This window comes from Lissotriton vulgaris, chromosome 3_1, assembly GCF_964263255.1.
Source record: "Lissotriton vulgaris chromosome 3_1, aLisVul1.2, whole genome shotgun sequence".
In the NCBI taxonomy this organism is placed as follows: Eukaryota; Metazoa; Chordata; class Amphibia; order Caudata; family Salamandridae; genus Lissotriton; species Lissotriton vulgaris.
Genome location: NC_141689.1, coordinates 879,297,260 through 879,320,853, shown reverse-complemented (window position 1 = coordinate 879,320,853; position 23,594 = coordinate 879,297,260). Strand labels below are relative to the sequence as shown.

General features: G+C 49.5%; 1 protein-coding gene across 1 annotated transcript in view; it reads right to left on the bottom strand.

Annotated features, from left to right (window-relative positions):
* The window catches only part of TUT7 (terminal uridylyl transferase 7), a 1,558,036-nt gene that overhangs the window by 422,398 nt on the left and 1,112,044 nt on the right, over nt 1–23,594 (bottom strand). Inside the window, exons 19-20 of the mRNA XM_086961199.1 lie at nt 8,923–9,036; nt 8,740–8,817 (exon numbers count right to left, since the gene is read on the bottom strand). Coding sequence (XP_086817325.1) covers nt 8,740–8,817; nt 8,923–9,036 — 192 coding nt within the window. The remainder of the gene's footprint in view (nt 1–8,739; nt 8,818–8,922; nt 9,037–23,594) is intronic.

Here is a 23,594-nt window from a genome sequence, read left to right as displayed (position 1 = left end):
CTTCCCCAGATAAAGAGTTTGCGCCATGTATATACAGTAGCCCTATATCAAGTTATTGAAGGGTCATATATATATCTATGCCGCACATACAAATCATTATGAATTCCTACTAATCAGTACCCGCAGGTACAGTAGATAGGTAGTTTAGTAGGAATCCAGGGGATACATATCGTAGGATGTCCATATGAATTATTGATACATCTTGTATTTGTACAGACAATCACAAACACGACCCATCCCTCGCATGATAATGTTTTGCATATGTCACAATGTATATGTAAAAAATCAAAGGAAACAACGTGATTAATGTACGTTATTTAACTCTATGCAAGTAATTTAGTACATTAGAAAGCACTTATGAATAATTCTGTATTTAAACAGATAGACTAGTGCACCATTTGCGATATCAGAATTGAGTTCTATAAGATCGTAACATTGCACGTTTGATCATGTATATTTGCCTTTATAATAACTGTATCATTATATAATGAAATGGACATGCGATATACGATGTGACATACAAAGTTATATTTAATAGGAATTGATATGCATAGATGTTTACATTATGACGCCTCATACTAGACCAACATGGTGACCGTAAAAATACGAAATGCAAGAGACTCGAGTTTTGAAGTCCTTTGTTTATGTTAACTACCTGTTGGAAAGGCGCAAATTTGTAAAGTACTCGTCCCCCTTAAAAACATGGCTTCTCCAATTCCCTCATCAGTGAGCAAGGATGCCAGTCCGAAACGCGTCTGATGACTAGCACCACCACCATCACGAAATGAAATAAAACTTTTGAAAAGAGAAGTCTGGCTTGGGTGATTAACTGAAGTCCGTGTACCTGTTTGCTTGCCGACGGCTGCTGGCGACAAGTTGGATATATATATATATATATATATATATATATATATATATATATATATATATATATATATATATATGGAATGATCTCCAAGTGACAGCTCTGCAAATGTTTGGTACAGGGTCATTCGTTATCATAAGAACGGTGGCTGATTTTCCATTTGGGTAGTGAGCCCTGTGTCTCCCTGGTAAGAGCCTTTTGGCTTTTTGATCGCAAGTTATAATATAAGAAACTATCCACCAGGCTATGGACTGGTTTTGAACAAGTTTCACAGTTTTGAAAAGCTATTTCACTTCATGTATGACGGTCTTTGGTTCTTAGCAATAGCACAGGCCCCTCTTCATGTCAACTGGATGTAATGCACTTTCTTCTACGGAGAAAGAAGGTGTAAAGGAATTTGTCTGATTGATGTGAAAATAAGACATTGCTTTTGGAAAGAGGAAACAACAGGTTCTTAGAGAGGTCATATTACAATGAAAGACTGTGTAAAGTTTCCTGGTACAAAAAGCTCACTCTTGTGCATTATGTACAGGCTCAAAAGAATGACACCATTAGATCTGAAAAGAAAGCAGTGCTTCGATTATGACTCAGTAAGCAGAAAGAATTAACAGTAGGCTGTGCATGATGGGCTAGGTAGCTTCAGGGTCATTTTTCACTGCTGTGCACTCTAAATATAGGCAAACCATTTAATGTTTTTTTTTAAAACCACATTGCTAACTTTGTGTTATCAGTCAGTATTAAACTGATTTATGTTCAGAAAAAAATTATATAAAATCAAACAAAAATATATACACGGCACAGATAAAACCTGTGTTTGACAAATAATTGTTTTGGCCAAAATTTTGTCAAATGTAAGTAATTATGTTTGCTTTGGGCAACTGGATTATGTTTAAAAAAGACAAAATGTATAAGCTGTTGGTCTCCACTACGACTACAGTGCAGCCCCAATACAGATGTACATGGGAACAGACACTGGGAAGGGAGGTGGCAGAGGGGAAATGGAAACACCTGTGGTCCGACATCACCAAACATAACCACTCAATTGATCTGAGGGAGGAGCACTACAAAATATTATAACCGATTTCCCTCCAAACTCAAAAAGATCTATCCCCTGACCACCAATCTCTGCTGGAGAGGATGTGGCCTATTGGGGGATTTTCTCCATATTTGGTGGGACTGCCCTTCTATTAAGCCATTCTGGGATAAAATTCTGGCCCAAATGAAAGACATGCGGGGATACCCCGTGCTGAGTTATATAGACGCAATCCTCCTAGGTCTGAGGGATACATCACTAGAGCACCAAACTAAGGCAGACAAGGAAATTATGTGAGCATGTCCAGGGGCAGCCAAGAAGGCTCTAGCAGCTAATTGGAAGAAGAAAGCTCCAATGCTGGTGCAATGGTACTCACGCTTATGGAAAATACTCACAATGGAGCGTATATCTGACATTTTCAGAGATGAATATAAGAATTTTGAATAATAGTGGGGCCCTCTGGTGTCTTATTTTACAAAGGGGCTACGCTGGCAGTATGCCCACCTGCATTAAGAGGTGTACACTTGTTTCAGGTTTAAGACCCATAACAGGGAAAGCACAGATGATCCTCAGCAATAGAGGAAACGGCAAAACTCTGGAAGTGCACAAGAGTATTCCCCTCCACAAACCGGAGCAAAGCAGCAGGCAGGGAACAGGCGGGTAGTGCTTTTCAACCACAGTGGGAAGAGGGTGGTATTTTTTTGTTTTCTGTTAGTTGAAAATTTGTATGTGCCAATCAGACAACGACTTGTTCGGAGCTTTGAAAAGATTATCATTCTCGCAATGTCGTGAAAGTTTGGAAATGATTTAAGAAATTCTGCGAATAAACAGAAGTTTGATTAAAAAAACAAAGCCAAAATGTGGGATCCCAGAATGTTGCTTGCTTGCTAAAACTATATTTGATTTAAAAACACGTTGAACAAGTTGCTTACCTTCGGTAACGATATATCTGTAAGAAACAGTAGTTAGTATTAGATTCCTTACCTTAGAATATCCCCAGGCGTCAGACTGGATTCGGAAATTTTTGCGTAGCAGTACCCTTGCGCATCGGTAGGCGTCGTCTGCGGCTCCGCGTCTGTCGTCGGCGCCGTGATGACGTCGTCGGAGTACTTAGACGCCGCCTCCGCGTGCTGACGCCAGTTCTTAGACACAGATTTTCCTCGCCAGAAACGCAGAGCCATGTTAAAAACCAACACTGGTGCCAATGAAACTAGGGCCCTGAAAGGGGATGACCTTAACCCTAGATATCGGTTCGCAGAACGGGGAGGATGGGTGGGGCGGTAAGGAATCTAATACTAACTACTGTTTCTCACAGATAAATTGTTACCGAAGGTAAATAACTTGTTCATCTGAAAGAAACAGGTTAGTATTAGATTCCTTACCTTAGAATAGATACTCCCAGCAACACCAACCCCGGTGGTGGGTCTGAGAACCAATAATCACACCAGAAAGTCCTGGAGGACGGAACTGCCAAAAAAGCCATCCCTCCGGACTTGGCTGTCCAGGCAGTAATGTCTTGCGAACGTGTGCAGCGAGGCCCACGTAGCTGCCTGACAAATGTCTTGCAAGGGCACTCCTCGGCCCAGGGCAGTGGTAGTTGCCGTGGCCCGAGTGGAATGGGCCCTCAGCCCAACAGGAGGCTCCTTCTTCGCCAATGAGTAACAAGCCTTGATACACAAGACGACCCACCGAGTGATGGTCCGCTTGTGTACCGCCCTTCCCTTTTTAGCGCCCATGTAACCAACAAAGAGTTGGTCATCCACCCGGAACTGGCGTGTGCGATCCAGATAGAATGAGAGCGCACGTTTTGGGTCCAGACGGTGGAGCCGCTCTTCCTCCTTTGAGGGATGCGGAGGCGGAAAGAAGGTGGGCAAGGTGATAGACTGCCCGATGTGGAAGGCCGTGACAACCTTGGGCAGGAAAGAGGGTCTTGTCCGCAACACAACCTTCTCCGGATGGACAGAAAGGAAAGGAGGCTTGGAAGAAAGAGTCTGGAGCTCACTCACTCTCCTGGCAGAGGTGATGGCAACCAGGAAAGCAGTCTTCAGAGTAAGAAGGCGGAGAGGACAGTTGTGAAGTGGCTCAAAGGGAGAGCACATCAGATATGTAAGAACCAGGTTCAAGTCCCACTGAGGCATCACACACGGAACAGGTGGAAACGTGTGTGTGATGCCTTTCAGAAAAAGAGTAACAATAGGGGACTTGAACAAAGAAGGTTGATCAGGCAGCCTTAAAAAGGCTGAAAGGGCAGAAAGGTAGCCCTTGATAGTGCCCAGAGCAGAGCCCTGCTGGGCAAGAGAAAGAAGGAAGAGAAGAACCTCAGAAAGAGGGGCAGAAAGAGGGTCCACAGCCTTTGCTGTGCACCATGTCACAATTCTGTTCCAGCTGCAGGCGTATACTGACTTTGTGGAGGGACGCCTGGCTGCCAGAATGATATTACAGACTTCAGGAGGCAAGTCAAATGGCCTCAACTGTCGCCGCTCAATCTCCAAGCATGGAGGTGGAGACTGGACAGGTTCGGGTGGAGGACCCTCCCCTGCTGCTGCAACAGAAGGTCCTCCTGAAGAGGCAGACGAAACGGGGGATCGACTGACATACTTAGTAGCTCGGGATACCAGTACCTTTGGGCCCAGTGCAGAGCCACAAGGATGACTTGGGCCCGGTCACGTTTGATCTTCTTCAGCACTCTGGGCAGAAGTGGTGCCAGTGGGGGGCAGGGTTGGCCATCATAGGCGGAAAGGCGTACAACAGACCGCAACTCCACTCGCGCCGAAAAGCGTCTCAGAGCGAGTGCCGCCTTAGAAATTCCAACACGCAGAACTGATGACATTGCGCGTTCTCTTCTGTGGCGAATAGATCTAACCAAGGATGTCCCCACTGCAGAAAGAGACCTTGCGCCACGTCCGAGTTCATACGCCATTCGTGATCAATCATGCACCGGCAGCTGAGTTCGTCCGCACTGGCGTTCAGAGAACCTGCCAGGTGTTGAACCACCAGGGTCACGCCCTGATGTTCCAGCCACTGCCAGAGGCGCAGAGCCTCCTGGCATAGGGTCCACGACCCCACCCCGCCCTGTTTGTTGCAGTACCACATGACGGTGGTGTTGTCCGTGAACACCTGCACTACACTCCCCCTGACAGAGGGGAGGAATGCCTTCAGTGCTAGACGAATCGCCCGCAGCTCCAAAAGATTGATATAGAGCCGGGACTCCGCCGGAGACCAGAGGCCTCTGATCTCCGCCTCTCCCATGTGGCCTCCCCAGCCCTGGAGGGACGCGTCCGTCACAACCACGTGCTCCGGTTGGGGAAGGGAGAGGGATCTGCCGCTGACCCAATCGCGGTCCGTGAGCCACCATTGCAGCTGTCTCGTAGTGCCCTCCGAGATCAGAACGTGGTCGAACAGGTTGCCCTGATGATGGGCCCACTGAAACTTCAGGTCCCACTGCAGAGCCCGCATCCGCCACCTGGCGTGATGCACCAGAAGGATGCAGGAGGCCATCAGCCCCAGAAGCCGCAGTGTCAACCTGACCGAGACCTGGGATAAAGGCTGAAAGAGTGGAATCAGAGCCTGAATATCCCAGACCCGCTGTTCGAGTGGATAAACCCGAAACTGCACCGAGTCGAGAACCGCTCCGATGAAGAGGAGCTTCTGAGAGGGGAACAGGTGTGACTTCGGCACATTGATGGAAAACTCCAGCTGGTGCAGGAGGTCTGCCGTTGTCTGGAGGTGGCGGACGACTGTCTGGGGCGGGCCCGCCTTCAACAACCAGTCGTCGAGGTAGGGGAAGACTGAAACCCCTAACCTGCGCAGATGAGCTGCGACCACCGCCATCACCTTCGTGAACACCCGTGGGGCGCTGGTAAGGCCGAAGGGGAGCACGGTAAACTGAAAGTGCTCGTTGACTACCGTGAACCGCAGGTAGCGCCGGAGGGCCGGCAGGACGGGGATGTGGAAATAAGCGTCCTGCAAGTCCAACGCTACCATCCAGTCTCCTGGGTCCAGGGCAGCTAGGACCTGAGCCAGTGTCAGCATTTTTAACTTCTCCTTCCGGAGGAAGTCGTTGACGTTCCGTAGGCCCCCTTTGCCCTTCTTGGGTACCAGAAAGTAGTGGGAGTAGCAACCACACCCTACTTCTGGCCCAGGAACGCGCTCGATGGCCCCCTTGGCCAAGAGGGCCGTAACTTCCTCCTGCAGTAGTCGCAAATGATCCCCCGATACGCGGTGGTATTGCGGTGGCATGGCTTGAGGGGTCGCCTCGAAGGGGAGGGAGTAGCCCCTTTGGACGATTTGCAGCACCCACCTGTCCGATGTGACAGTGCGCTAGTGGTGGAGGTGATGGCCAACCCTGCCCCCCACTGGCATCACATGGGCCTGAAAGCACGGACTAGGAAGGTTTTGAGGCAGATGCTGCGGGGAAAGGTGTGGGCTGACCTCGCCGTTGTCCCCGACCGCCGCCACAGCGGTTACCACGGCCGCCACAGCGTTGGTTGTTAGTCTGCAGTGCGTGGCTGGCAGCACGTGTGGGGGTGCCCCTTCCTTGGCCACGAAAGGAGCGAAAGGCACCCGTTTGCTGGCATGGGGCAGAGAGGCCCAAGGACCTGGCCGTAGCCCTGGAGTCCTTAAAGCGCTCAAGCGCATGGTCTGCCTTATCGCCAAAAAGGCGACGGCCATCAAACGGCATGTCCATGAGTGTATTCTGGACATCGGCCGAAAAGTTGGCGGACCTCAACCAAGCGTGTCGACGAATCGCCACCGTCGTTGCCATCGCTCTGCCCAGTGAGTCGGTGGTATCCAGCCCACACCGGATAGAATACTGTGCAGCATCTCGGCCTTCCACAAGGGCTTGGCCGAGTTTGGCCCGTACCTCCAACGGGCACTCTGGCAGCAGTTCCGCGACCGTGTCCCACTTGAGAGTGGGTGTAGCGGCCCAAGAGGCATGCGGTGTTGGAAGACCGCAGTCCCAGACTCAGGGAGGAGAATACCTTCTTGCCGTACTGCTCATACCTCTTGGATTCCCTGTCCGGCGGAGCCGACGGGAATGCGGTCTGGGAATTGGAGGTCTGTATGACCAGGCTCTAGGGGGTGGGGTGGGTGGACAGGAAACATGGGTCGCCCGGGGCCGGGCGGTGGCGTCTACCCACGTTCCTATCTACAGGCGAACCTGTAGCGGGCCTGGATCAAGTGCCCAAAATAACGTCAGTCAAGGCCTCATTAAACGGCAGAAGAGGCTCAGCCGAACTTGACTGCAGTTTAAGGACCTCAGTGAGGAGGTTAGTCCTCACGGCCGTGACGGGGAGCTCAAGGCCCAAAGCTTTGGTCGCCCGCGTCAACACCACACTGTAGGTTGCCCCCTCCTCCGAAGCCACGGTAGGAGGCGAGACAAAACCAGTGTCTGGTGAGGTGTCCAGACAACTGGCATCCCCAAGTCCACCTGTCCAGTCCTCTTGGGACTGACACTCACGTGTCAGAGGGTCTTCAGACCCCTCCCAATACTCCTCATCACCCCTCCCAATACTCCTCATCACCCATCCCCTGATAATCAGGGTTGTCAAAAGATGGGCCCGGCTCGTTGAAGTAAAACTCCCCAAGCGGCGTCGAAAGCGGCACCCAGCGGCGCTGTTCCGACGACGGAGCCAGATCGAGCGAGGTATCGGGGACGGCGCCGCCCGAGGACGGCGCCGGGGGTGACACCGGGGGACCGGCGCCGGTGAGGTCGTGAGGTCAACCGGCCACGACCCGGATCCAGAAGCGGATCCAGTGGGGCCCTGCGGCGCCGGGCCCGAAGGGACCGGCGGCGTCTGAGCCGAAGCACCCGACCCGCTAGGGCCCCCAGACGGGTCCGCTGGGCCCAAAGGCACCGCGGAGCCCATTGGAGGAGCAAGGGACCTCATGGCCACGAGGAAGCGCTCGATCTCCTCCGGCGTTGCGTGCTGCCCAGGGACCGGAGGATGTGGGGCAGGCCGCGACACCCGCGACTCCGACGGAGCCGAATGTGGCGTTGTCATGTGAACCCCCGGCCGCGTCGCGCGATCGTCGGGGGGAGTCGGAAGAGCGATGACGTCTCTTCGACTTCTTGTGCTTACCTGACGACTTGGACCCGGAGGAGTGATGTCGACTCCCGGAGCTCTGATGGCTCCGACCCCGCGACCGGTCCCTCGACCTCCGTCCGGACCGGGACCTCTTGCGGCGCGGGGCAGACTGCCGGAGTTCGAGCCGCTTGCGGGACCGCTCCCGCCTAGCTTTCGAAGTCAGGGCCCGGCAGTCGGAGCAGGTCTTGTCGTCGTGGTCGACGCCGAGACAGTGGAGACACAGACGGTGAGGGTAGGTGACCGACATCAGTCGGTCGCAATCCTCACAAGGCTTGAAACCTGGCATCCCTATCGGCACCGTCCGGAGTCGAAGACTCAAGAAAAATTATCAAAAGGGATCGTAAAAAGTTTAGTCAAAAAATGACTAAGGTACCACTTTTTCCGGATCTGCGCTGCTGGCGCGGAAAAAAGAAGAACTGACGTCAGCACGCGGAGGCGGCGTCTAAGTACTCCGACGACGTCATCACGATGCCGACGACGGACGCGGAGCCGCAGACGACACCTACCGGCGTGCATGGGTACTGCTACGCAAAAATTTTGCGGATCCAGTCTAATGCCTGGGGATATTCTAAGGTAAGGAATCTAATACTAACCTGTTTCTTTCAGATTATTTTAAACAATGTTTTGTCTCATGCAAGGGGAGGTTTTATCATGTTTATGAGTACAAGCAATACTTTCCCTTTAAGGTATAAGCTACAACATCTTGAATCTCATTTACTATTATCATAGAGCAACAAAACTCAGACACTTACCAGTTCATCCAATTTGTCAAAAAAATACACATTCCATCCTTCCACCATAATTTCTGGCTTTCTTGATCCAGTGTAAATCTAAAAAAGAAAGCTTGATCGTTAAAAAGTACTTACTTTGCTAATAGAGCAGATACAATCTTTTGTCATCTTAAAAGGCACATAAGGCTTTGTTAATAAACTTACCTCTTGAAGAACAGGGATAACTGGTGGATTCCTCTGTTGCAGAAAGTAAAGCACCATGAGTGTGTAGGCATATGAAGACAGGCTCCCTCTTGATGCATCACCGATGTCACACATCTATGCCCAAAAACATTTCAGATTAAAAGCATTACCTCTCAATAGGCAAATTGTTCTAAACCTTGTCATCACACTGCAAGCAAAAACTGTTATGCATCAATAGATTATCGAGCATTATTAAGGGTACATGATACCTCACTCTTTAAATCTCTAACAACATAGAGGTGTTATTCGCGATCATTTCTACAGCTCCAAATATTACTGACAACCCACGTCCATAGCTATTTTATTTATCTAGATCCATGGTGAGAAAAACTTAAGTTACCTTAAAGGTGACTTTTGCTTGGGGAAAACTGGAGTGCACTGCGAGGGTGGGCCAAGAAGGGCCTTACAATAATAGGCAACTTGTACAGCACAGGTAATTACACAGACTTTCAGGAAATACATATAGAACATGGCACCCTGGGGAAGCATTTTCTGATACATGGGACTCTGTTGGCGACAATAGGCAGATGGTAGAATATGGGCAGACAGGATCCATCTGAACATGACTCATCATCAAAAGGTGATCTGGTTGAGCTACGGGAGAAATGGTCCAAGGATTTGGGAGTATAGATTTCTGACCATGACAATACACTCAAACGCTCTGCCAAAGTTTCCAGAAATTATTTCAATATTATCTACACCAAGTATATATCATCCCTAAAAGGATCAATCACATGTTTCCTGCTGCATATGCTGGATGTTCCAGTAGCAGTGACGAGGGATCTGACTTTTTTCATATGGTCTGGAGCTGCCCCTCTTTGAGAAATTAATGGCACAAGGTCTTACAATAAGTCTCTTGTTCTACCGAGCGTGATGTGTCCTGCACCCTGTGGGAATGCTTATTGGGTTTCTTCCCGAGGACTAGGGCTAACAATGTGAGCAGTAGATTTCTAGACTTGGAGCTTATGTTGGCAGATGTCAGATACCTAGGAGCTGGGAAAACTGGGCAGACTTCTAGAGATGGGTGAATGAAATCAGTAAATGGGCCAAATGTGAAGGGAAGATATTTAATTAAAAACCTTTTTTTTAAAAAAGGCAATAGGGTCTTGCCTGTCTCGGTATCACAATCACACTGGGAAGGTGGCAATTACACAAGAAGTAGATGGATGAGCTCTGATGTAGTTATGTGGCCTCCATGACTGAAATGTTCTCATGATTCGTTGATGTAATCTCTCACTCTCCGGTCACAGTAACAAGATAAACGCACAAAGAAAGCTGCCTAAATAAGGATACATTAATAAGCACTCACTTGTGAACGGTCTCTCCATGCTAAGGGTTATGTTATCATTGCATTGAATTTGGAAATTGTTTAGCTTTCGCAGCAATAGCAAATTTGTATCCATTATATCCATCTGCATGTTAAAAATGTAATGGACACCCTGTTGACAAATGTAATATTCTCACTTCATGCAGTTTGACAATATCTATGCAATGGCTAAATCGTCAATGTATAATGTAAGTTACTCTGCATCATTTTAGATAAAACAATAAAAATGTGGTGGCCGGACGAGCCAACTTGGCGGACGCTTTCTAGAGTGGTCCGGCCCACCATGCCAAACATCCGTAAATATCCTCCCTAATTTCCCGCATCTATAGATCAGGTTGCTCTTGAATGCAGCTAGACAACATGCGACAAGAGGATATGCGTCATTGACGGAGCTGTGACCATTGATAAACGCACCCCAATGGCCGAGGACGATCTCTAATGGACCTACCTGGAGGGGCGCCGGCATCTCCTTGACGAGAGGGCCTGGGCTGGGAGGAGCCGCATCTGGTGCTCAACTAAGTACCCATTGTCGGATGAACGGTGGGGGCCCTGGCATATCAGCGTACCAGGTGGCGCTGGAGGGGCAGGCCGCTCCGGAGCCGGTGGATGAGCTGGCTGGCCCTGCGTTGCCGGAGGGAACTTGACGTCGCTGTTGCGGTCTACAACTGGAGGCTGCCTGGTAGACATTGTGAGAGGGCAAGCAGTGCGTGGGATTGGTGCCCCGGGCCTAGTTCCTGGCATCCCCCCTATCGAACCTTCCCAGCAAAATTAGGAAGCCTCGTCGGGGCTCGCCCATAGAGGCCGAATGTGAAGGACCTCGCAGATACCTGGAAGATGTGGGACCCACTGTCTAGTCGTGCTGCCTGGTATACGGACAGGGGGTGCTGAGGAATTCGAGCGCCTGGTCCTGCCTGGGAGGCCTCTACCAGGGGCGCAGCCTCGTCCAGTTATTGCCAAACTCTTAAACTACAGGGACAGGGATGTGGTCCTCTAGTTCGCCCGGGGACACAAAGATAAACTGATCCACGACTCGCAGAATATCATGATCTTCCTGGACTACACACACCTTGCACAGCAGCAAAGTCAATCCTTTGTGGCTGCCAAGAGCAAAGTAAGAGATCTCAAAATCCTGTACATGTTCTTGTACCCTGCACGGATGCTATCAATATACAGCTCCAAAACTCTATTCTTCGATACTATAGAAGAGATAGTCAAATGGATTGATGAGATTACCCGCTTAAGCCAAATACTCCGCCGCCACTGGAGTCGGACTCTTCCCAGAATACTATGCTGAATAGTCCGAAGAAGCATTCATCGAAGCAGAGGCACCGATCGAGATCCAACTGGCGCTCCCAGACGCAAGAAGATTGACTCACAATTCATCTGCTTAGAGTTTCTTTTTTCTCCTCCTTTTCTCATTCCTTTCTATATCATTTACTTCTCTCATTTTAGAGACTGATATAAAGAACGAGTCTTGATTGTTCTAAGACCAGATCAACATGCGGGTTACTGAATATCATGGTAGGCCCTCATGAATCTCACCCAAAAGCTCTAAGGAACAATGGTTGAGGCGATACGGATCTCAGGACTCCATTGGTGTTCGGCCTCCCGGACCCCCTCCCCCCCTTTGGGGCCTTGGGAGTACCCCCACCGCAACAGATACTTCAAGTTCTTCGAGATATTGGGGTGGGGGAAGGGGGAGGAGATGTTAATTTTAATTAGGTCCTGTTCAATCTTGGTTAGGCACAGACATAAGCGCCCACCTGATCCTACACACCTTGCTCCTACACACCACCATCCCTGAGTAATAACCAATGGTAGACACACAGATTGCCCACTCTAGGCAGACCCACATCATGACCTGGAATTTGCGGGGGATGTTAGATAAAATCAAGCAGGGAGCAGTGTTAAAACAATCAAAAGTCTAGCTGTAGATGTGTTGCAGAGGCAAGAGACCCACGTGATGAGGAATAGAGGCCGGTGCCTGGCACAATATGGATTTAATCAGATATACCACTCTGGATTCATCCGGGGGTCACGGGGCACAGTTATTTTTTTATTCATGGTCGGATACCCTTTAAATGCACCTAAACCTGGTTAGACTCAGGGGGGCGGTACACCATAGTAGTAGGTACACTACATGGGGAGTCCCTGGTTCTGAGCAGGTTTTACGCCCCCCCCTCCCCTCATTAGGACACACCTTTGTAGAGAAAGTCATATGTTTATGTGATGCCCTACCAGACAGTTTATCCGTGATGGGAGAAGACTGAAGTGATACCATGCAACACAGATGGCGCATGGGTGAACACTACCGCACCACAACTGAATCTAAGTTACATTTCCTAGCATCCTCATTGGGATGGTCTGATGTATGGAGAGCAAACCACCCAACCGACACCGAATATACCTCCTTTTCGCCAACACACGGGTCCCTATCCTGGCTAGACTACATGTTCCTCCCACTCTCACAAGTTCACAGGGTCGCATCTGCCTCTATCCTTCCACGTGGGCTCTCTGATCATTCCCCAATGACACTCAAACTGCACATGGGACCTCAGCGACCCCGGTTCCAATGGAGAATGTCACCTTGGCATTTAAGGGACCCCCAAGTATGTGGCAACCCTACACCAGGCCATCACTTTGCACACAACACAGAGTCCATGTCCTCGGGTGTAATTCCATGGGAGTCCTTCATGCCCACCATACATGGAGTTGATATCTATTGTGCTGGGGCAAAACGGTGCTGCCTCACGCAGACTGTAGATCTGGAGTCCCATCAGCAAGCTCTCAAAGATGAGACATGGGCAGGAGGTGGAGACCAGGCCCGTCACCGGCTCCTCTTCTCCCCACAACAGATTAACCAATTACTCGCAAATGAAGCCCAACCGACATGGCAGGCGACCCAGCACAGAATTCACCAATGGGGTGACAAATCGAGCAAAAAACAACACTGCTTATGCCAATATCGGTACTTCGGGAAGCAGATTGTACCCTATGTACAAATCCCCAGGCGGTTCCCCAAGCATTTGCAGCGTACTACAAAGACTTATACAGGAAAAGGGAACTCCTAACCCCAGATTTAATTAGAGAATTCCTAGTGATATACCATAGAAGCCGGTTCCAAAGGATATATGTGACAGAAATGGATGCCCCATCACGCTGGAAGAGCTCACCACCGCTCTCCACGCCATGCGCCCTGGCCGGGCCCCGGGTCCAAATGGGTTCCCAAGTGAATTCATTAGAGGATGCATTTCACAGACTGGTTCTCACCTGCTTGGGGTACTTCAGGAGACCCTCAAACAGGGGATTCTCCAGCCTAATTGGCGTCATGCCAAAATAGTAGTATTTCTTAAACCAGGGCATCCCGACAACCGGACATCATATTGCCCCATTTCATTATTAAATTTAGAAGCCAAACTTCTAGACAAGATCCTTGCAAATCACCTCCTACCGTACATTTCGGAACTCGTTCACCCAGACCGGTCTGGCTTTATGCCACAACATCAGGAGAGCACAGAATGCCCTTGCCATGGTACCAAAGCTGGGGCGTCCTGCGGCGGTCCTACTCGCAGACATTGATAAAGCATTCGACTTGTTGGACTGGGAGCATTTATTCCTGCATCTACAAGCGTTAAACCTCGCCCGAGACTCTTATCTTACGATTGCCTCCTATACAACGATCTTTCTGCCTCTGTGCGTGTGGCCGGAGCAATATCGGCTGCATTTCCCATTAGCAGAGGCACATGACAGAGGTGCCCCCTATCACCTCTCCTCCTTGCACTTGCTATAGAACCATTAGCTCCTAGTCCGTGGCTTCAAATGGTCCCAGGAGGTGTCGGACAAGATTGCATTATATGCGGACGACGTCCTGTTTCTCCTTACGGACCCGGGGTTTACTGGCCCACGGATACTGCAGATCCTTAAGAGTGTTTGGGGGAACGTCGGGTCTTTGCACAAATTCAACCAAATCCATATTATTCCCAGTCTGTGGCAATCAGGGACAAGGCACATGGGCATCGCAGTTGACACGCGCATCCGGTAGGTTTCAAATACCTGGGTGTTTTTATATCAACCGACCAGACAGTATCATGGATACACAACATAAACCCCCTAATACCTAAGACCAGAGATGAAGTGCAGGCTTGGTCCCCTCCTCCCCTATCCCTATATGGTAGGCCCACCATCTTTAAGATGGTCTCACTACTGCAGATTCTATATCTGCTTCAGAATTATCCCTATAGTATCCCTCAATCGTGGTTAACACAAATCAACGCAGTCCTTAGCAACTTTTTGTGGGGCTACACGAGTCGCACTACGAACATGCACACAATCCACCTACTGTGGCGGGATAGTGGCTGCCAATATATTTTCTGATTACTCAGCTTCCAGCCTCCTCAACATTAACAAATGGTTATACAATTCCCAAACAGACTTCACATTCACGGTTGAAAGAATCATGATGGGAGGACCAACCGTTGCTCAGCTTGTTGTATAGTTGCAGTTGCTTGAATAAGCTACCTCCTGCTACCAAGGTAGTGATTCAGTTATGAAACGTGTGGTCGGCAGACAGGGTGGGAAGGACGGTTAACACAAATAGACGACCCTACTATGGCAGGGATCTCACGTTCAACAATTTGGGTTATTGTCAGGGTTTCGCACCTGGGACCTTATTGGTATATCCACAATAGGAGATGTAATGAAAGGAACAGTCCTTAAATCCTTCCAGCAACTGCAGGAAGAATTTCACCTCCACCGCAATCAATTCTACAAATACCTGCAATTAAGACCTGCTCTGACCCCATACATAACACTCACAGACCTCCCAGAATTCCATCCATTGGAAGGGCGATTATTAATGGGCGATATAGGTCCACATAAAATCAGACAAATATATCAAACCATGGTAACACATAAAAATACAACCCTAGGCACACTTCGACAGAACTGAGAAAATGATACACCTGATCTTTCAGGCGATGATTGGACAGAGGCACTGGCGAGTCCTCGTGGTGCCGCTATAGCCTCTCACTACAGTCTGATTCAATTCAAATTCCTTCACCAAGCCTACTACACCAGACACTGCCTTTGGCGCATGGGTGCAGTATCGTCGCTGGTGTGTTTTAGGTGCAACCAAGAAAGTGGCACATTTCTTCATACAGTATGGAGCTGTTGTGTTCTCCAACCCTTCTGGTACAAGATATTGACCTGTCTTGGTAGAGTGCTATCATGGCATATCCCGTTAGATCCCAAATTAGTATTACTCCACAGCACAGACGAAATTGGCGGCAATAGTTACAAACAACACCTCTTGTTCCTAGGGATTACACTTGCTAAACGGGATATATCCCAATATTGGAAGAGTGTCGGCCCGCCACCCCTAGGGAAATGGAAAAAAGCCTTGAACTGGTGCATGAGAATGAAATTGGTAGTGTTCCAGGCATGGGGTTGCCCTCAGAAGCACAGAAAAATATGGCAACGATTGGCAGACTAAAGAGGTATAGACCTACCAGTGGTAGAATACCCGGAATTCCTCATAACACAGGATAGCAATCTAATCATGTAGTCTTCGTAAATTTGATATAATTATCCAGTCAGATATGATGCGTAAATGATTGAGTGGTGTGGGGGAAGCAGGGGTGCAGAATCTGTGCTCAGTTTAGCTATGGTTAACTGTGTATTTAAATGTTTTTCATTTCCTTTCAGTATTATTCTTTTTTGGTACAAGGTGACCTTTATATTTAAATTTACTAGCAGCCCGTACCGACGTTGTCTGGGGCCGAAGGGGGCTGGGGGCAGCACCGCTGCAGGAGACGAGCAGCAGAGCGGCCAGCAGCGGGAGCAGCAGAGGAGCTTCCGAGGCCGGGGCACCTGCGTGCGGAGAGCGGGTGAGTGCAGCATGGCGGGGCTCTGGGAAACCGGATCTTGGTCCGCCACACGCCCCCTAGCGTTTGCAGCGGGAGCAGCTGAGCCGGGGAAGGAGCGTCCTGAGAGCCGTGAGGGGCGGAGGAGGGAGCGCGGCTGAGAGCCTGGGGGAGCATGCGGGGCCGAGGACAGGCAGCAGACGACGCAGCTTTTGTTTGACTTACTGACGTTGCTGGTGCTGCTCTGGGCTTCCGAGGCCGGGGCCCCTACTGCGGAGAGCGGGTGAGTGCAGCATGGCGGGGCTCTTTCTCACGTTGCTGGGGCTGGTGCTGCTCTGGGCTTCCGAGGCCGGGGACCCTGTGGGCAGAGAGCGGATGAGTGCAGCATGGCGGGGCTCTGGGAAACGGGATCTTGGACCGCCACACGCCCCCCCTGCGTTTGTCACACCCCCACCGTGTTTGTCATGCCCACAGCGCACAACGCAGACACCCACAAGGGACTACTTTGCTGGCACGGATCTTTTTCCTTTTTAATGCATATGGTGCCCGTCTGCATAGCCTATGTCCATCTCCTGGAACTCCCCTTTACAACGGTGTATTGGGTGTCGTGATTGGTGGTGTACTTCTGGAGTTTACCCGCCTCAAAGGTTCCCAGGTCTATCTTTATAATAGTAGTATAGATTAGTCTGTAGGCCCTCGGGCCGCTGTTGTACCAAGTATAAAACCCTGAATAAAATTTGCTTACCCCCCAAAAAAACTATAAAAATGTGTATGGTAGTCCATGTGGCTGCTCTACATATGTCTTCTAGAGGAATGTTTCCTAGGAAAGCCATGGATGCTAACTTGCGTGTTGAATGCGCTCTTGGGGGAACTGTTAATGTGCGTTTAGCTTTCTGATAACAAATCTGTATGCACTGAACAATCCATCTGGCTATACCTGATTTGGAAATGGGGTTGCCTTTGTGCTGTGGTGAAAAGGCAACAAACAGTTGCTTAGTTTTCCTGAAATGTTTTGTCCTGTCTATATAGTACAGGAGAGCTCTTTTAACGTCTAGGGTATGTAGAGCTCTTTCTGCCACTGAATCTGGATTTGGGAAGAACACTGGCAGTTCTATAGTTTGATTGATGTGAAACTGGGATACCACCTTAGGCATAAATTTAGGGTTTGTACATAGCACTACCCTATTTGCGTGAATTTGGATGAATGGCTCCTGAATAGGTAGGGCTTGCAGCTCACTAACTCTTCTAAGTGATGTAATCGCCACTAAAAAAGCCACTTTCCACGTTAGGAATTGAATTTCACACGAGTGTAGAGGTTTAAAAGGGGGTCCCATCAGTCTGGTTAGAACCACGTTCAGGTTCCAGACAGGTGAAGGTGGGTGTCTTGGAGGAATCACTCGTTTGAGTCCCTCCATGAAAGCTTTAATAGCAGGTACTCTGAAGAGTGAAAGGTGCGGCCTGTTCTGAAGATAAGCTGCCACCGCAGCTAAATGTATACGTATGGAACTGTAGGCTAGATTGCATCTGTGTAAATGTAACAGATAACATATGATGTTTTGAGTTGATGCATCTAGCGGATTTATGTCATTATTGTTACAATAGATGACAAATCGTTTCCACTTTGCCGCATAGCATGCTCTGGTTGTAGGTCTTCTTGCCTCTTTGATAATATTCATACAGTCAGGAGGCAAGTTCAGGTAACCAAACTGTATGACTTCAGGAGCCAGATCACAAGGTTCAACTGTTGCGGATCTGGGTGCTGAATGTCTCCATGGCTCTGCGTTAAAAGACTGGCTGTTAATCGCAGCCTTTGATGAGGCACCACGGAAAGTTCTAGGAACGTGGTGTACCACGGTTGCCTCGCCCACGTTGGAGCAACTAGGATGAGTGTCATTGAGTGTTGTCGCAGTTTGTGCGCCACTAGTGGTATGAGCGGGGCTGGGGGAAAAGCGTACGCAAACCTGCCTGACCAGTTCATCCATATCGCATTGTCCTGAGACTGCGGATGTGGAAACCTGGCGGCGAAGCTTTGGCATTTTGCATTTTCCCTTGTGGAGAACAGGTCTATCTCTGGGTGACCCCACTGCTGGAAGTACGGTTGTAGCACTGAGGGATGTATCTCCCACTCGTGCATCTGGTGGCTGTGTCTGCTGAGCAGATCCGCCATCTGGTTGTCCCTGCCTGGGAGGTGTTCCGTCATGAGGAAGATGTTTCTCTGAATGGCCCACTTCCACATGCTTTGCGCTAGATGTGACAACTGTGGAGAGTGTGTCCCTCCCTGCTTCTGTATGTAGTACATGGCAGTCATGTTGTCCGTCTGGATCAACACAACTTTGTTGCACAAATGTACTTTGAACGCCTTCATTGCCATGAAGATTGCCATCAGTTCCAGCAGGTTGATGTGCATCTTCTTTTGCTGTGTCGTCCATAGTCCCTGCACTGTGTAATGGAGGACATGCGCTCCCCATCCCAGGAGAGGTGCGTCCGTCGTAAGCACTATTTGTGGTACAGGCTCTTGGAACGATCGTCCCCTGCAAAGGTTTTGTGGGTTCCACCAATGCAGAGAGTTGTATGTGCGACTGGTCACCAACACTAGGTCTTTTAATTGTCCTTGAGCCTGGTTCCACTGCCGTGCTAAGCACTCCTGAAGCGGACGCATGTGTAGTCTCGCGTGAGGGACTATGAAGATGCAGGAGGCCATCATGCCTATCAACTGCATAAACACCTGTGAGGCTGTGTAGGAGGTGAATAGTGTGGGACATGTGGCTGGCACATTGCTGGGCTGACTTTGCTTGGATAAGCCAGTCGTCCAGATAGGGGTAGACGTGAATATGGTTTCTCCGTAGGTGCGCAGCTACTGTCGCTAGGCACTTGGTAAACACCCTGGGGGCTGTTGTCACCCCGAAAGGCAGGACCTTGAACTGGTAGTGCTGATTCTGTATGGTAAACCTGAGATACTTCCTGTGTGCTGGATGTATTGGTATGTGGAAATATGCATCTTTTAGGTCTAGTGTTAGAAATCTCCCTGACTGAGCAATGGTAGAACCTGCTGTAAAGTAAGCATGTGAAAATGTTTTGACAAGATGTATTGGTTTAGGGGCCTGAGGTCCAGTATTGGCCTGAGAGACCCGTCCTTTTTGGGGATTAAGAAGTACAGCGAGTATACCCCTGTACCCTGTTGCTGTATAGGGACGAGTTCTATGGCCCCTTTTTGCAGCATGCTGATGACTTCTTGCTGCAATAAGTGTATGTGCTCTGCGGACATAGGACGGTGTCTTGGGGGTATGTTGGGTGGAGTGGAGGTTAGCTCTAGACAATAGCCGTACTGAATAAGTTGTCTCACCCACCTGTCTGTGGTAATGCTTTCCCAGACTGGCAGGAACTTTTGTAATCGTCCCCCGACCGGTGTTACATGGTCTGGGGGCAGTGACAAGGCGTCACTGTTTAGTATTGGCGGAGGATCTGGTGTTGTTATTCCCTCGTCCTCTGCCCTTGTTGCTGTTGCCACGGTATCCACCTCTATTGGTTTTTATTATAGGTGGTCTGTGTGCTCCCTTTATTGTATGGAGTCTGCTGGGATGCCTGGCCTCGTGCAGCTCCTCTGTTACCGGAGCAACAAAAGGAGCCTCCTCTGAATTGTTGTGACTGCAAGGCACCCATAGACTTGGCTGTCTCGGTGTCTTTTTTAATCTTCTCTAATATTGTGTCCACATCAGGACCAAATAAAAAATAAGGGTTCACAGGCTGATTTAATAATGTGGTTTGAATCTCAGGTTTGAACCCAGAGATGCGTAACCAAGCATGTCTCCTGAGCATGACACTTGTGTTGATGGCCCTGGCTGCGGTGTCTGCTGCGTCTAGCGCACATTTAATGGATGCGTTGGATATGAGTTCCCCTCTTGTATCAGTGTTTCTGCTCCCTCCTTGTAGACATCAGGCAAATGTTGTAGCAGTTGCTCTAGTGTGTCATAATGCGCCCTGGCTCATAGGGCTTGTGTATTAGAAATTCTCCAGATATTAGCTGCTTGAGCAGCTACCCTTTTTCCAGAAGCTTCTAATATCTTAGACTCCTTGTATGGAGGAGGAGCATCACCAGTGGTTTATGAGTTGGCACGCTTACGAGCATTTGATACCACCAAAGAGTCCAATGGCAGCTGTCCCTTAATATATGTAGGGTCCACAGGCGCCGGTCTGTATTTTCTTTCGATTCTGGGGTTAACAACCCTTGCTCTTGTGGTTTCCTTGAAAATGTCTCCTGCGTGTTTAAGGACACCTTTCAACATTGGCAATGTTTTGACTGATTTCTTTGAAGTGGAGAAAGTGTCAAATAGGAAGTCCTCTTCAATTGGGTCAGCATGCATTTCCACATCATGATTCTGTGCTGCCCTTTCTATAAATGCGTTAAACGCAGCAGTATCCTCTGTTGAGGAAGTCTTGACAGGATAGGAAGGAGTGTCAGGAATAGTTTGTGACTCCCCCGGGTCAACAGGGTCTGTCCAGGCTTGAGTCTGGTCACCCTGATCCGTGTCCGCAGGGTAATTATATTGTTCATCGTAGTCATACCCCATATCCTCATTAGTGTGTGTGTGGGTGAGTATGCAGAAGAGTCCTGGCCATGGTACCTTACAGTCTCAAGAAGGACAGGCGATGTGGAAGAATCCCTTTTCTTTTTGAGTGGAATTTTATATGATTCAAGAGGATTTTCTGACCTGATCTTCCTTTGATAAATAGTAAGTCTGCCAGAGTCGGAGTCGATATGTAGCTTCGACTGCTCATCATAGGAGGGCTCTTGGTACACAGTGTCCTCTTCTAGAGAATGACTCCTCTTTCCCATCGACACCTTCTTGGGTGTTTCGATCCCTGTTTTCGGATCGAGCGCCTTAGGGCGTGCAGTCGGTGGTAGTCCAAATTTTATCGGTGGCATAGTTTTTGTAGACAGACTGACCTTCTTCGGGTCCGGCGTCGATATTGTTCCGACCGACTTTGCCTTCTCGCCAATATGTTTTTGACCCTGCGTCGACTTAGGCGCTTGTTGCGTTGGAGGCACGCTCTTCTGCCTTGACTCGACGTGCTCCTTCGAGCCGCTTTTGGATTTTGGCTCAAGGCCTTTGACGAGCTGTGGCCTGTCGACTCGTTGCTTCGGATCGAGAACCTTCTGAGACTCGAGTCCCTTATTTGAATCGCTGTCCGTCGACATCGACCTAGTCGGTTCGACGTGCTTGACTTTAGTGATGGACTTCAGCACACCGATCTTCGGCTCGACAACCTTTATTTGGGACCCCGCAGGGTTGTCGACACTTTTCTTTTTTGTCGAATCCGATGGGTTCGAACTCTTCGATCCGAAGACTGTCTTCAGCAGTTTCGGTTTCGTTTTCGACTCGATGGCTTTCGGTTTTGATTTAAATAGTTCGACCGATGGCTCGTGTGATATATTCTTAGCCGGGCCGAGACGCAGGGCTATAGAATGTTCGTCATTATCTTGGCTAAGGCCTTGTGGCGATGCCTCGACCTGAGCCCTTGGAAGTCTTTCAGTGTCTGTTACGGGCCCCGTACTCACTATGGGGTCTGGTTCATCGCTCGAGTCGTCATCGACGGCTCCGATGGGTGATGCGTCGTCTCTTACCTCAACGACGTTTTCATCCTCGACGTTCTCTTCGTCGTCTTCATAATAGGTGGAGTCATGCTCCGAACCGGGATCCGACTGCTGTTCTGGATCCTCAGTCTCGACGACCTCATCGTCTTCTTCATCGAAGATATTCACCGGGTCGGGCGCTGGCTTCGTCATCGTCTGCCTCGCTGCGCGTCGAAGCCTGAGCGTCTTCCTCGACCTGAATTGAGCACAAGCTAGACAGTTGGCCTCATTGTGCTCCGGTGATAAGCACTTGTTGCACACTGGGTGTACATCGATGTGCGGGTACTTAGAGTTACAAATGGGGCATCGTTTGAACGGGCTCCGTTCCATCGACGATCGGGCGGGCCTCTGGTGTCGAAAAGGCCACGAGGCTCTCTTCGACGCCCTGCTCGAAAAGAACTGGAACAAAGTACTCGGCACCGATCGAAAAAACAATACCGACGACCCCGAAGGCCTTTTGGCCTTTAGAAAAGTTTCCGAACTTGAGTAAATTAAGTACATCCGAACCCAATGGCGGAAAAAAACAATCTGAGGATGGAGAGGATGCCCATGCGCACTGTAGTCCGGGGGAGGAGCCACCTATCTCGTGATACTTCGAAGACTCTTCCAGGACAACAATGTGCAATCATCCGGACCCAACACTAGGCGGCGATCTATGCACAGATGTGAATTCAGCAGCCCACATGCCTCGAACATATCGTTATCGAAGGTAAGTAACTTGTTCATCTGAAAGAAACACATAAGGATAGATTACTTACCGTAGAATAGATCCCCCAGCACTACAAACCCCGGTGGGGGGTCTGCGAACCAAGATCAAACCAGAAAGTCACGGAGAACAGAACGGCCAAAGAAGCTGTCTCTCCGGACTTGGCTATCCAGGCAATAATGCTTAGTAAACATGAGCCGCGAGGCCTACGTGGCTGCCTGACAGATGTCTTGCAGGGGGACACCACGTTCCAATGCAGTAGTGGCAGCAGTAGCTCTGGTGGAATGAGCCCCCAGTCCCACCGGAGGTTCCGTTTTAGCCAACGAGTAACAGGCTTTGATACACAAGACAACCCAGCAGGAGATAGTCCTCTTGTGTACCGCCCAACCTTTCTTGGTGCCAACATAGCCATCAAAGAGTTGGTCATTCACCCGGAACTGTTGTGTGCGGTTGAGATAAAATGAGAGTGCACACTTTGGGTCCAGACGGTGGAGCCTCTCTTCCTCCCTGGAAGGATGTGGAGGCAGAAAGAAGGTGGGCAAGGTAATAGTCAGCCCAATGCGAAAGGCCGTAACAACTTTTGGCAAAAAGGAAGGACGGGACCGGAGCACAACCTTGTCCGAATGGACTGATAGGAAAGGAGTTTTATAGAAAGAGCCTGGAGCTCACTCACTCGCCTAGCGGAGGTGATGGCCACCAGGTAGGCAGTCTTCAAGGTCAAGAGACGAAGAAGACCGTTGTGAAGGAGCTCAAAGGGAGAGCACATCAAGTATGTAAGAACCAGGTTCAAGTCCCACTGAGGCATCAAGAAAGGAATAGGAGGAAAAAAGTGTGTAATGCCTTTGAGAAATCTATTTACAACAGGGGACTTGAAAAGATAAGGCTGATCAGGGAGCCTGAGAAAGGGCGAAATAGCAGAGAGATAGCCCTTGATAGTGCCCAGAGCAGAGCTATGCCTAGCCAAAGAAAGAAGGAACAGTAGTACTACAGAAAGATAGGCAGAAAGGGGATCCACAGCCTTTGCTGCACACCATGCCAGAATTTGTTCAGCCTACAGGCGTATACCACTTTAGTGGAGGGACGCCTGGCTGCCAAAATGACATAAAC